Source organism: Fulmarus glacialis, unplaced genomic scaffold, assembly GCF_000690835.1.
Source record: "Fulmarus glacialis isolate BGI_N327 unplaced genomic scaffold, ASM69083v1 scaffold4341, whole genome shotgun sequence".
NCBI lineage: Eukaryota > Metazoa > Chordata > Aves > Procellariiformes > Procellariidae > Fulmarus > Fulmarus glacialis.
In genome coordinates this window covers 40,122-52,859 of record NW_009191804.1, presented here as the reverse complement: position 1 = coordinate 52,859, position 12,738 = coordinate 40,122, and the positions used below count along the sequence as shown (strand labels likewise).

The 12,738-nt window shown below is 39.2% G+C and overlaps 1 protein-coding gene across 1 annotated transcript in view; it reads left to right on the top strand.

Moving 5' to 3' along the window:
- Positions 1 to 12,738, top strand: part of GRIP1 (glutamate receptor interacting protein 1) — a 129,952-nt gene that overhangs the window by 95,581 nt on the left and 21,633 nt on the right. Inside the window, exons 16-17 of the mRNA XM_009586815.1 lie at positions 6,975 to 7,044; positions 7,292 to 7,437. Coding sequence (XP_009585110.1) covers positions 6,975 to 7,044; positions 7,292 to 7,437 — 216 coding nt within the window. The remainder of the gene's footprint in view (positions 1 to 6,974; positions 7,045 to 7,291; positions 7,438 to 12,738) is intronic.

Here is a 12,738-nt window from a genome sequence, read left to right as displayed (position 1 = left end):
ACACTGTGTTAGGACAGGATTTTGACCAGGTAAACTCCAGCATACCAAGTTCAGCCCCTGATGGAAGGAAGAATAATCCATATCAAAGTTAGTGGGCTTGTGTTTAATGTACTTAATGACAGTGCAGAATCTCGTCTCACCGGAATTAACATTCCTTTACGGTTGTGGCCTTTCTTAGACTATTAGTCTTTCTTTGGAGTTACTCATGTGTCTTGGGGGAAGATTGTGCTTTGACTTATATTCTCAAAGCTTTTACCAACACGATGGAATAAGGTTAATCAAAAGTACAGCAGGGAACTCGGTGCAAAGAATTACATCTGAGGAACAAATGAGAGACACTGCAGGCCTGTTTGCTTGCATTGCACACTTGAATGAGTAATTGTTAGATTCTATAAGATGTGATGTGATGCTTGAAGCAAATTTCATTTGCACATGTATTTGTGCAAATGAAAATATTGAGAAATGAGAAAACCTGGAGAGAGGCTGTTCTATTTAAATGTTATTCTTAGGATCAGTAATGGTTTGTAGGATTATTGTAAAAATACGGTCTTCCTAGTAATTTGATTTGTGCTGCTTTTTGGAATTCAGACGTCTTGTACTTTTCTCTGTCTGTGGGAGTAACTTTGAATGGAAAGGTAATGTTCTTGGGATTTAGTATTTAGCACTCCTCTTCCAAACCTTTCTGAATTGGAACTTAATTCCAAAAGGTAGTGCTTTGTAAAATTAGTGCTTTATATAATCAGAGTGACACCTGGTTGGTCTGAGCTCTGCTCTTCTCAGTATACTGCAGTATCTTTAGTATTTAAATTAAATTTTCTGTTATAATAAATAATACCACTTATTTGTAGTATTTAATGCATATGAAATGTGTCTAAGAATAATGTATTTATTTGATTTTAAAGGATTTATACTAATAACTGAAAGTTTGTAAATTTGCTTGGTAGAAGTCTTGAATTGCTGCATTTCCATGCTTGCTTTTCAGTACTTTTCTCTGTTCTACCTAATTAACTCCTAAATGAGGCAGTGTGATTTGAAAAATATGAGCACTTTATATTAATTTTGTAAAATTTTTGTCAGGGCACTTTAGCACAGTAGCATGCTATTTATTACTGGTATTGTCAGCTATATGATTTCTTTTAAAAAACAAATACTAAGGGAAACTTGGCAGAGTTGGTATAACCAGGCTTAAATAGGGGTGATAAAGGAGATCAGGTTTATTCATTTTTGGGCTTCATCTGTTTAAGTGCTAGAGACCTGTTTCATCCTCTCTCTTCTCAAGGTAGTGGAGATTAATGGTGAGTGAGAAAGTGCTGTCACTATAAAAACATTACAGAGAAATGCCTGTCTTGCTTTCCATATCCCCAGTTTAGTTTGGGATTTGGATGAGAAAGTCGGGAAATGACCTGACCTGGCAGACAAGACAGACGTTTTTTGTCAGAAGGGAAATGTAAACCTCACCTCGGGCTGGCACCTGAACATACGCCTATTTTTAAGTCCAAGAGTTCGTCTAAGTAAGCTGTTAGGAGGCAGACATCCTGGAAGAGGAATTTATTGCTCTTTCTTTGCTCTGTGTTGTTTTCCTTGGTAATAAACACCAAGTGTGCCTGCATGGTCTTACAGCAGGTACTTGAAAGCATATCTGAGGTGACACACAACAGTAAAGACAATTAAGCTAATTGAGGAAAGAGACTAAGCTTCTCTTAGTTTCAGATTTATTAATGCAAGAAAAAAAGCAAAACAAAAAAATTTCAAAATCCTCTTAGATAGCAGAAACCCTTAGAAAGTAAGACAGAAGAAAGTTTCATGAGCGTACTGTTAATGTTAATCCAGGGCACTGAGTTTTGGATAGTGCATGTTGGTTACCTTGCAGTATGCTGGCCTTGCCCATTGCTGCCTTCACAGATACTGGACTTCTATCATCCTATCATCCTTCCCTTATCTCTGCAATATCTGTCTGATCTTCCCATTAATAGCTACTCACATTCAATAAAGACCCTATTTCATAGTTTGCAAATATGATTGACTATATATTTCATGCTTCGGGTACCATCATTTTCATACCCAGTTACCTGGTTGGAGCAATTAGAATGTCTTAGTTCTTAAAATTACATCATCCAAATAAAGCATGACACAGTAGTGTCCATGTGTGTGTGATTATGCTTTTATAACAGAACCATTCCCTAAAAGAAGGATGGCTTTCAAGTAGATCTAGTATTGTTCAAATCTGATCCAATTTATCTGCCAGTGACATTGATTTTAGGCTGTGTAATGGAATATAGATTTTTAGATTTTTTTTCAAGATAAATTTTTGTGCCACTGGCTACTTTATCATAGACTAGTATTTTTTAAATGTGATGTCAGGGAAAATGACTTACTAGTACAGTCTGGTAATTGTAGTTAACAGCTCTTTTTTTTTCGTTTTCTTTCTTTCTTAAGTAAGATTCTGATATCCTTACTGGTAATAAACTGCAGCACCTTGCTTCATAAATAATCTCTCTGAAGCTAATGGGACTATGCAAGGATTAAGAAGCTGCAAAGCTGCTAAAAATATCAGAATCTCACCCAAACTATCATCAGTTTTTCTAAGTCATTTTGACTAGCAGCTATACTATAGTCTGCTTTATTGCTTTTGTATTTCATCAGAAACAAGCTTTGTAAATATCTACAGATATTTAGCGTTGACTATGAGAATTTACTTTCTAAAGTATGTTTCTGTATATTTTGGGATTTCACCTAGCAAACTCAACTTCATTTTGCAATGTTACAAGTAATTATTTTCAAGATGGGGCCTGAAGAATCAGCAGGTTTCTCAGCTGCTCCACATGAACCAATACTTAAGGAACAAAAGAGCTACATCAGTCCAATTTTAAAAAGCTCTTTCATATATTTAATAATCACACTAGTGATTATTACTTTAAAAGTCTAGTAGCAGTTAACCAGCGTTGTGGATAAGTGGACTGACTTTGTATAAAAAATACTTTTCCATCCCATGAGCATTTTCCTCTGCTTGTTCAGTTTGTTCAGAGTTTGATCAAACTCCAAAACTTGAAGCCAGGCTGAGACTAGTAAGTGAATTTTGGCTGGGTGGTAGGTGAGATGTCCACCCTGAAATCTGTTTACATCATGTTGTTTTTTTTCTTTGGGTTAGCAGTGAAATAAGAAAGGAGGGTTATTTGAGAGTTTAACCTAATGGAACAGCTGATCTACAAAACTGACAACACCTCTCTGAACTTGCCTTTCGGGTAGCGGGGGATAGGCAGGGGAAGTGTGTCTGGGACAGAGACCTAGGATCATAGAGTAATTTAAAGAGAACAAACAACTTGCTAAAGATCAGCCTTCCAGCTGCAACAATAAATTTAGTATCTGTACAACTTTATGCACTCTTCAGTCCACTTGTAGTTCATCATGCAGGCTGTGTAAGGTCTCTAAAAAGCTCCACAGTAGGTAGACTAACAGCTGGACCAGGGAGGAGAAAAGACGAGATCTTCAGTGAACAAGCAGAATGAGACAAGAAGAGAAAATGAGTGGAGAGCCATCACGGGGAGACAGCAGACAAGGGGAGAGGCTGAGGTGTGATCAGGGGTAGGGGAAGCTGGGACTTGAACAAGAAGGCTGGACATGGGTGAGTGGTAAGGTGCTTTGTTTTTAATTGCTTCTTAAAAACAAAAATAATTCTGAAAAGAAACATAAAAATGGAGACCTAGAGCTGTACAGTGTCACTTCAAACTGCGTTAATTCATGAGGATATCTTTTTTAATTAAGTGGTCAAATACTACTTTCTCACTGGGACTCTTGCTTCTCTGCTCTCTGGGGAGAGATGAAACAGTGGTGTGTATCAGAGGGGATGGAGGCTGCATAATGAATGAGGTGGAGGACTGCAGAAAGAAAAAGGAGGTGATCTCATGGTCAAGATGGTTTAATGCTACCCTGGAGAAATTAGGGTTTCTTCCCTTTTCTCTGCAATAGAGTTGTGCTGAGACGAGTCATTTCACAGGGCGGGGAGGGGAAAGGGGGGAGAGAGAGAGAGATTTTCCACAGGTGGCTGCTTGATTTTCTGTGGAAATCATTGAGATCCTGGGGTCACATTTGCAGAAATGCTGAGCATCTGCAGCTGTTGCTGAAAATGCCAGTAGTAGTGCTTTGGACATAGAAGCAGTTATATACTACAAACTATTGTGAGAAATAAAGGCATGGATATCTCAAATTGCTTACTGAAAATTGTCATACTTTGACCTAAATTTTCCTGTGTTTCCTTTCCTCATCTGTAAAATCAGGATAATAGTACTCAATCTTCTTGCTGGGGACAGCATCTGTTCGCTAGTGTTTGGAAGGCAATCTTAGGCTGTGGTGATGTGCAGTACAAAAGTTCAGGAGGAAATTAATGATTTTATCTCCGCAACACAACTTGAATAGTTTGTAGCAAGTATGTCACGAGCATTGAACAAGAATAAAACAAAGTATGGTGTAGCTGCTTATTAAGGGCTTGTCAGCATGGGGGGATTAATTTCACACTGAGCTCTGTTTGCTGCCTACAAAAAGGCTTTCATCCACCAGACACAGTTAATAGCCCAGGATAACTGACAAAATACCGCTGGTTCACACTTACTCAGTTTGAAACTGTAATAACTTTGTGTGCAATATCGTACCCTTTGCATCCACATGTACTCTGTGGCTTTGCACTTTGAGCTGTGCTCTTTGCCCCGTTTTGGTTCCTTCTCTCTTCTTTTTGGAACAATAATGGACTGTTTTCTTTAGTACTGGTAATTTTTATAGAGCAGTTTCATAAAAACTACCTCAATACTCAAATCTCAAACTGCAGAAATTGTACAATGGGTGGCATATAACCTCAGAGATTTGTAAGGCAACTCATTTATAAAGCAAGGGTAAAAATGTAGAATTAAAAAAAAAACGTTCGCCAAAGTGATACTTTAAAATTTTAACAAGATACTAATTGGTGAAACAAACCCAAAGAATTCAAGTAAATCATGGAACTGTCATATAAGATACAATTGACCCATGGCGTGAAAGTATGAGAAACAAGCTATGGAAATTACACATCTTGCAAAAAGTTAATTGCTGTTCTCTAAATTGCAACATAGGCATTTCCTGAAAGTGTGCTGTTTTAGACAAGTTTCTAGAAATTCTTAAGTCCTTGTATGTCTGTCTTCTGGACTTTCAAGACACTGCATTTGAAATATGGCTATTTAGCAGTTCTTAAACAGTTCCTTTGGACATTCAAAGGCTTTCTCAGCCAGGGCAGCCAAGGTTAACAAGATCTGTTAGAATATTGTATTGGAAATGTCATTATTAATACACCTTGTGGTTGCTGTAGGTGAAGATCTGTCATTTTCCATCACAGAGAAGAATCATTAGCTGCTAAAGTAACTGACATCAGGATTTTGTAGGTGATCCTCGAATATGGTAGCTTTTTGGGTGATTATCAGTTACAGGCATTGGAGCCTAATGAAAAAGTACCTTCTGTGAATGAATGCAGAGGCCTCAGTACACAGAGCAGAAATGGCTTGGGGCAGTTGAAGAGCCCTACATGTGCAAAAACCATTAGCGCTTTCAGGAGAGCTAAGAGCCTTACACCACGTGGCAATGTTTTAGTATTAGCACACTCTTTGTTAACAACAGAATCAAAAGTCAGTATGCATTTACCACATGGACTACCTCCTGGCCAGAGCAGCTGTAGGTGGTATACTTCCCAATGGCAGAGAGCAGGTGCCACACTGTTGTCTAAAAATGTATCTTTCATCACCCTCAAGTTCTGAGCCCACTACTTACCATATCATATCTTCAGCGCAGTCTTCTGTCAGCAAATGGATGAACCCTCCAAAACAATGCATTCAGTGAAGCTGCTCCAAGAAACAGTCCTCTGGAAGCAGTCAGTAATCATCGTCTTCTTCCTCTGGGGTAGTTAACTGCTTCCTACGCAACCAAAAGTCAAGCAAAATTGCTAAGCAAATTTCCTGGCCAAGGGAAACTTGTCAAATACTTTTGCACAAGTCAGTAAAGGATTGCAATGACTGGCATTGTACAGCAGAGCATCCTTTTAACCATGATGGACAGATAGAAAATTGTCCAAGAAGAGATGAGTTAGGTGTGCAAGGAGAGGACTGGTGGGGGTTTTACTAATTTGACCATTGCTGGAATCGCAGGGCTTCTAGTAGGTATCCCCAGTACAAAGTGGGGAAAAGTCCACAATGCTTAAGGCCCAGCAGCAGTATAGAGGAGCAAGGTTACTCATCAAAAGAGGTACATGTTTACTTCAGAGGAAGCAACGAGTCACAGTGAAGCAAGCATCCATGTGATGTAAAATACATCTGTGTGGATGTGATAACTCTGTATCAGCCCAGTGGTATGCATGGCCACTACCCACAGCATCTCATTCATTGTGAAGTAGATTCCTCCTTCTCACCCAGGAAGCATTATCTTCATATCTCTGCCTTAAGCACTGAATGAGACAGGAATGGATGTAAAGAACATGGGCTAGCCCACTCTAGATATTTTGCCAGAGCAGCTCTGTTGGTCAGGGATATAATAAAACATGATTTATGACTGACAGAAATATTCTGGCAAAAGATAAGCATCAGTAGTTGTGCTGAAAGGTTCTGCTAACAGAAAGTCTTCCTTATGTGTTGTAGCTACACAGCATTTTATGATAGATCACTGGAGCTGTACTGCGATATTTTCGCATGGTTCCGTCCTGGCCTAACCCAGAATTCAGACATATCAGGTTAAATTCACTTTGCACCAGTCACCTTAATTCTGGCATTCTCTAATTTTTGAGAAGTAGAATATGCAGTCTTACTAATATGCTGCTGCTGTTTGTTTATATTCATGTACAAGGGAAAGGAGAGAAATATAATACAGGTAAATAATGTGTATGAAATATTGATTTATGGACAGAAGTAGCCCATCTGCATCTCTAGAAATAAAAACCACATACTTGTATGTATTCTTTATTACAGCTCCATCCAGTAGAAAACCAGGGGACCCTCTGGTTATTTCTGATATCAAGAAAGGAAGTGTTGCTCACAGGTAAGACATTTAAGCTCCCAGTAAAAATGTGTTTCCGTTGTGTAGCCAGCCAGACTCAAACGGAGGGAGCTTGTAAGAGACTTGTGCTTTTATTTTGTAAACAGCAGTTACAAATGAAATGTCCAGCATATTAAGAAATAATTGTTTTAAAAAATCCATCTCGTTTCTATAATAATGTTCATACCTTCTAAGATATCTTGGTTTAATGTTCCTAGAATTTCATGTAAGCTTGTTTGCTTGTTCACAGAACTGGGACGCTTGAACTGGGTGATAAGTTGCTTGCAATAGATAACATTCGACTTGACAATTGCTCAATGGAAGATGCTGTTCAGATCCTTCAGCACTGTGAGGACCTTGTAAAGTTAAAGATCCGCAAAGATGAAGATAATTCCGGTATTAGCAATGAGCCTATTGCAGATTCTTGTGTATTTTCAGGATTTTTAGAACACAGGGTTATTCTTTTGCATTTAAATTTTAGTGAAATGTTTTTTCTAAACATGGCTGATTTATGCTAATGCTAGTCAGAAAATGTCACACTAAAAAGAATTTTAATGGTATATAAAGTTTTGAATTTTCTCAGTGGCTATATTGCCTGCAGGAGCTGCACTGCAAAATGAGGTCTTCAGTTTTCTGGAAAGGCAGTTTCCCCTCAGGTGCAGCCTTATAAGGGTGATCTTTCTCTTACCAGCGTATTGAGGTTTTCTCTGCTTTTAAGATTGGAAGCATGATTAGTGAAGCATGGATCCATAGGCCTTGATTTTCCAGCAGAGTGGTGAAGTGCATGCTTTATCCATAAACTTACAAACTTGACTTCACTATGACTGTTCACATGCTTAAAGGTGAGTAGTACTTTACACAGGGTGCTGGATGGCTGATGGAAGAGCCATGTCTGATCAGCCCAGTGGAAGTAACGGAGCTGCCATCATTTTGCACACTTACATCTATTAACATTCCTGGATCTTCCCCTTTATGTATCCCCTAAGAGCAGAATTTCTACCTGGAGATGATAAAGTGAGTTCTGTTATGCATTCTAGTGGCAAAGGAAGTTAGACAATTACAACTACCATTACTGCTGGGATTTATATTACGCAAAAGCATGAACTGTAGATTCACTTGTCTTAAGCTCTATACAATCTCACAGCAAAAAGGCACAGCCTGCCGCACTTTATTATTTAAAATCAAGTGCAACTGTTGAAATGGTGTTTAGAATTGCATTAGAATGCTCTTTGCCTTTTATTGCTTTTGAAAGCAAACAGAAAGTATCTTCTCAGTATGATCAATACAAAGCAAAGGTGGATGCATTTACCACCTTGTGCAAATTGGCTTTCAGAAGTAAATTTTGATCCAGCAAAGTGAATGGCCGCTGCTCAGCAGAATATTGTGGTTAGGTTTCCGCAGGTGGTGAGGTGGGATCTGCTACACATAGTTGGTCCCTCTTGGACAGAGACTGGCCAAACTGGCCATGGGCTTACATCCAAAGGGACACCTGACTGACAGTTGCTTTACAAAACTGAGCATATCAGGTATGTTATGAAGAGCAAACTGCAACTACACTTGGCAGAAGATTGACAGGAAAAATGCCTGTAGAAGGAAGTTTGAGTTTTCTCCTGCACAAGAGGGGGTCTGTCTTTTCAGTATTCATGGCACCTAGGATCCCTCCTTCACCTTCTTCCCCTCATTTGGAAGACTCCCTCTCATTAATAACCCTGCAGAGAAATTACCACAGATGTAGAAGAGGGGCGTGAGTTAGAGCCATGTAGAAGAAGTAATAACTTGTCCCACACTTCTAAACACTTGTGGGTTTCTCCTGTGTGTGTCATGCCATCCCCCCACCTCCCCTCACCTTGTGGACTTAATCTTTTTCTAGGACAGCTTCCATTTCCATTGAAGTTGGTACACATTTTCTGTTGCTGTCACTGAAATGTGGGTTTCAGTCTCCACCCATGTAAAATAACATCTTTGCTCTTTTAAGTATTACACACCATGGTAGCTGGTACAGATTTTAGTCTGAGTGGGATTCTGAGATGGTTTTCTTTTACACATTCACATTGCTTATTTTACAGTTACATCATATATCTATATCAAGATTCTCACACAACTACAGTGTCTTATCCAGACATGATTGGTGTAACTGAACAGATTCAGGTGTAATTGGACAGCTACTCAGAGACCTACTGAACAAAATTCTCTATACAGATGGTTCTTGTAACACTTGACTAAGTGTCAAAGTGTAATTGAAAGTATTTATAGCAGATTTCAGGTAGTTTGAAATCTAAAATGGATGAGTGTCTCCTGAAATGCTAAAGAAAAAATATTTTAAAAAACAGTAGCAAAGGTGTAGCAAAAAGTATACCTCAGTTAAAATAAATTTTTGTTTCTTTGTCGTTAGTTTATATACGAAAGTCTGTTTTCTCACAAAAGGAAGAAATGTGCTTCTCAAACTCAACAGAAAAAAATCATTAATAAATTCTCCAAGGAAACAAAAAGCCTGATACTAATAGACAAGTAGGCGTGGAGCACTCCAAAACAATTTCTAAATCACAGAATGAGATTAAGATTTAAACTTTTTAAATTTCTCATGGCATGCTTTTTTGAGGAGAGGAAAGCAGGGAGGGAGCAGCGTTTCTTCCTCCCTAGGTTCTCATTTTCTCACTGTCTTTCAAACTACTCATTTTTAAGTATTTCTAGCTTCTAGCTCTTCATTCTGCCTTCTGTTTTTCCTTCCTCTGCTGTCTCTCCAACTCCTCCCTTCTTCAGACAGTTGTATGTGTCTCAGAGCTGTGTTCCTCAGAGCCAACCATGCAGGTGCGGCCAGCAGCAGGGTAGTACATGTCATGTGCTCCCCCAGACCGTGCTCTTTTTTGCCCTTTTGTCTGTATTGATCAGTTGTTACTCTGAAGACCAAGTGACTAGTGGACAGAGCAGAGGCGCTGCAGTATAGAGGGTCTGCTTTCATTAGATGTGGTTTCCAAGAACTATCCACAATTGCATCACAAGAAAAGAAAGAAGAAAAATCTCAAAAACATGAGAACCCAAAAAAATGGTAGTTTGGTTATATTTCCTCCCCGGATGGAAGTATGTTTTCGGCAGTTTTTCTCTTTTCTTTTTTTCCTGCCAGCTTCCCAAACTGAGGACAATTTTATCTCCTTACTAACATAATGGCTACCACCCCTTTTTGAATATCAGAGTTCTTTGCTTTCATGGCAAAACTGGCCTTCATTGTGAATTCAGGCCACATCCATGCCATGTTCTTGGATAGCTTGCATTTCTGCTGCCTGGAAAGAGCACTGAAGAGATCAGTGTAGCAATTTGACATTTGTTGCATTCTGCCATTAATTTTCTTAACTAGGGCTAACCAGAAGACAGACGTAATGGACCAGTCTCCTTCCCAGTCATTCATTAAGATCTATAAACTTCCAACTCTCATATGGCAGGGCTGCTGTATGATTAATAACTTCTTATTCACTTAATGTTGATAGCGGAGAAACATCAGTATTTGTTGACCCTTAGCAAATACTGGCTATTACATTTTCAATTAGCTTGGTGGATTACTTTTCATCCTTCAGCTGAAGTCTTGTACCATGTCAATGCCACACCTGTGTAAACGTGTATCAGCATTATTATTAGGATTTATTCCATAGATGCTCTAGCAAGCAAGCGAGAGCTGCCACTCCTCTGCTGTGCAATGGCAGCTTACGTAAGCTAGCCCACTGTATGCCAGCCAGAGGCTTCCAGTGGGGTCTTGGGAGTTGGGTGCTTCTGGAAAGAGCATGTCAGATAAAGCGTAGTTGATGTGAACTGAGCCAAAACACTGATGATAATGCCCCAAGTAGGAATACAAGGCCAACACTAGGCATGAAAATCCCAGTATTCTTTGCTGAATAAACACCACTAATTCTTCTCTCCTTTGATTTTATGTGTGTGCCATTTTCTTTATGTGGATAGCAAGGGGGAAATACGAGGGAGTTGGTGGGGGGGAAGCTAAAGGCCTAAATTTTCTGCCAATTGCAAAGAAACAAAGTAGCTCCAAAGATACTAGTGTGTCTCCAGCTCAGCTTAAGTACCATGTTCAGCATTAGAAGAAAGCAACTCTTTGAACCTTTGGTAGCGATGCACGTATCTTTTTTCCTCTTAAAGTTTTTCTATCTACAGGAATAGAAATGGGAACATTTGAATTTTCTAACTTGTCTCAGGTTAGTTCTAGTAACATTTATGGAATGTGCATCCTAGACATTTTCCACACTCGGTGAGCCATTTGAAATGTCATTACCCACAGATCTAGGAAAAGTTGCCCGCCAGGCCAGACATTCTGGCTGAATACCAATATCATAAGATGGGCAAGGGAGCATTTGTTATTTTGTTCTGAGGAGAAATCTGACATTTTAAATTTTAAAATATCCCTTCACAACTCAAAGGTACTACAGTTGATTGCTCTCCTGCTGTGATTTTTTTATACAGTATGTAAAGCGCATGCACTGTATAAATACAGGAGCCTTTCTTTTTGCTGCACCACTTGTGGGGTATTGTTTAAGGAAAATACCTTGTATTTAAGCTTACCCAGTGATAAATTCATCTCCATTTCTGATTGTTTGGTGAGACTGAAATTTGAAAATAACGCAAATGACTCTGCAATATAATGAAATCAAATCTAATGGAGTTATTATTCAACTTAGTTGATAATTTAGAATTCAGAAGCTATTTTTGATTCTGTTACAAAAGCTTAAAACTTGTGCATCAGAAACATGGGATATATTTCAGGTTTTCCTAGTAAGACAGCTGCTCATCTTATCATGACTTTTGATTTTTTTCCCCACAATTCTTTTAAGGAAGTTTGGTTTTAAAACTTTTGAATTATCTTTGATTCTAAATACCTTCCATTCAGTTCAAGAAACAGATGAGTATTTATTGACTATTTATAGATGACTATTTATATAATAGTATAAATTTATACAATAGTAGTAACTTTCTCTAATAATGTGCCTTTGCGGCAAAGAATACCAACAGCCTCCTGGGCTGCATCAGGCAGAGCATTGCCAGCACATCGAGGGAGGCGATCCTTCCCCTCTACTCAGCACTGGTGAGAGACTTCTGGAGTCCTGGGTCCAGTTCTGGAGTGCTGGTCCAGCTCCCCAGTGCAAGAGAGACATGGACGTAATGGAATGAGTCCAGGGAAGGGCCTCAAAGATGGTGAAGGGGCTAGAGCACCTCTCCTGTGAGGAAAGGCTGAGAGAGCTGGGACCAGTCAGTCTGGAGAAGAGAAGGCTCAGGGGGGATCTTATCAATGTGTATAAATAGCTGAAGGGAGAGTGTAAAGAAAAAGGAGCCAAGCTTTTTTCAGTGGTACCCAGTGACAGGACACGAGGCAGTGGACACAAACTGAAACACAGGAAGTTCCTCCTGAACATCAGGAAACACTTTTTTACTGTGAGGGCAACTGAGCACTGGCACAGGTTGCCCAGAAATGTTGTAGAGTCTCCATTCTTGGAGGTATTCAGAAGCCAGCTGGAGACAGTCCTGGGCAGCCTGCTTGGGCAGGGGTCTTGGACTGGGTGACCTCTAGAGGTCCCTTCCAACCTCAACCATTCTGTGATTCTGTCATAAAATATCTTGAAGTTACATTTTAATAGGAAAGAAGATACAAAGATTTCAAACAGAGTAAAATTTAATCTTAATAGAATGAGGAGAGTGTTTCTA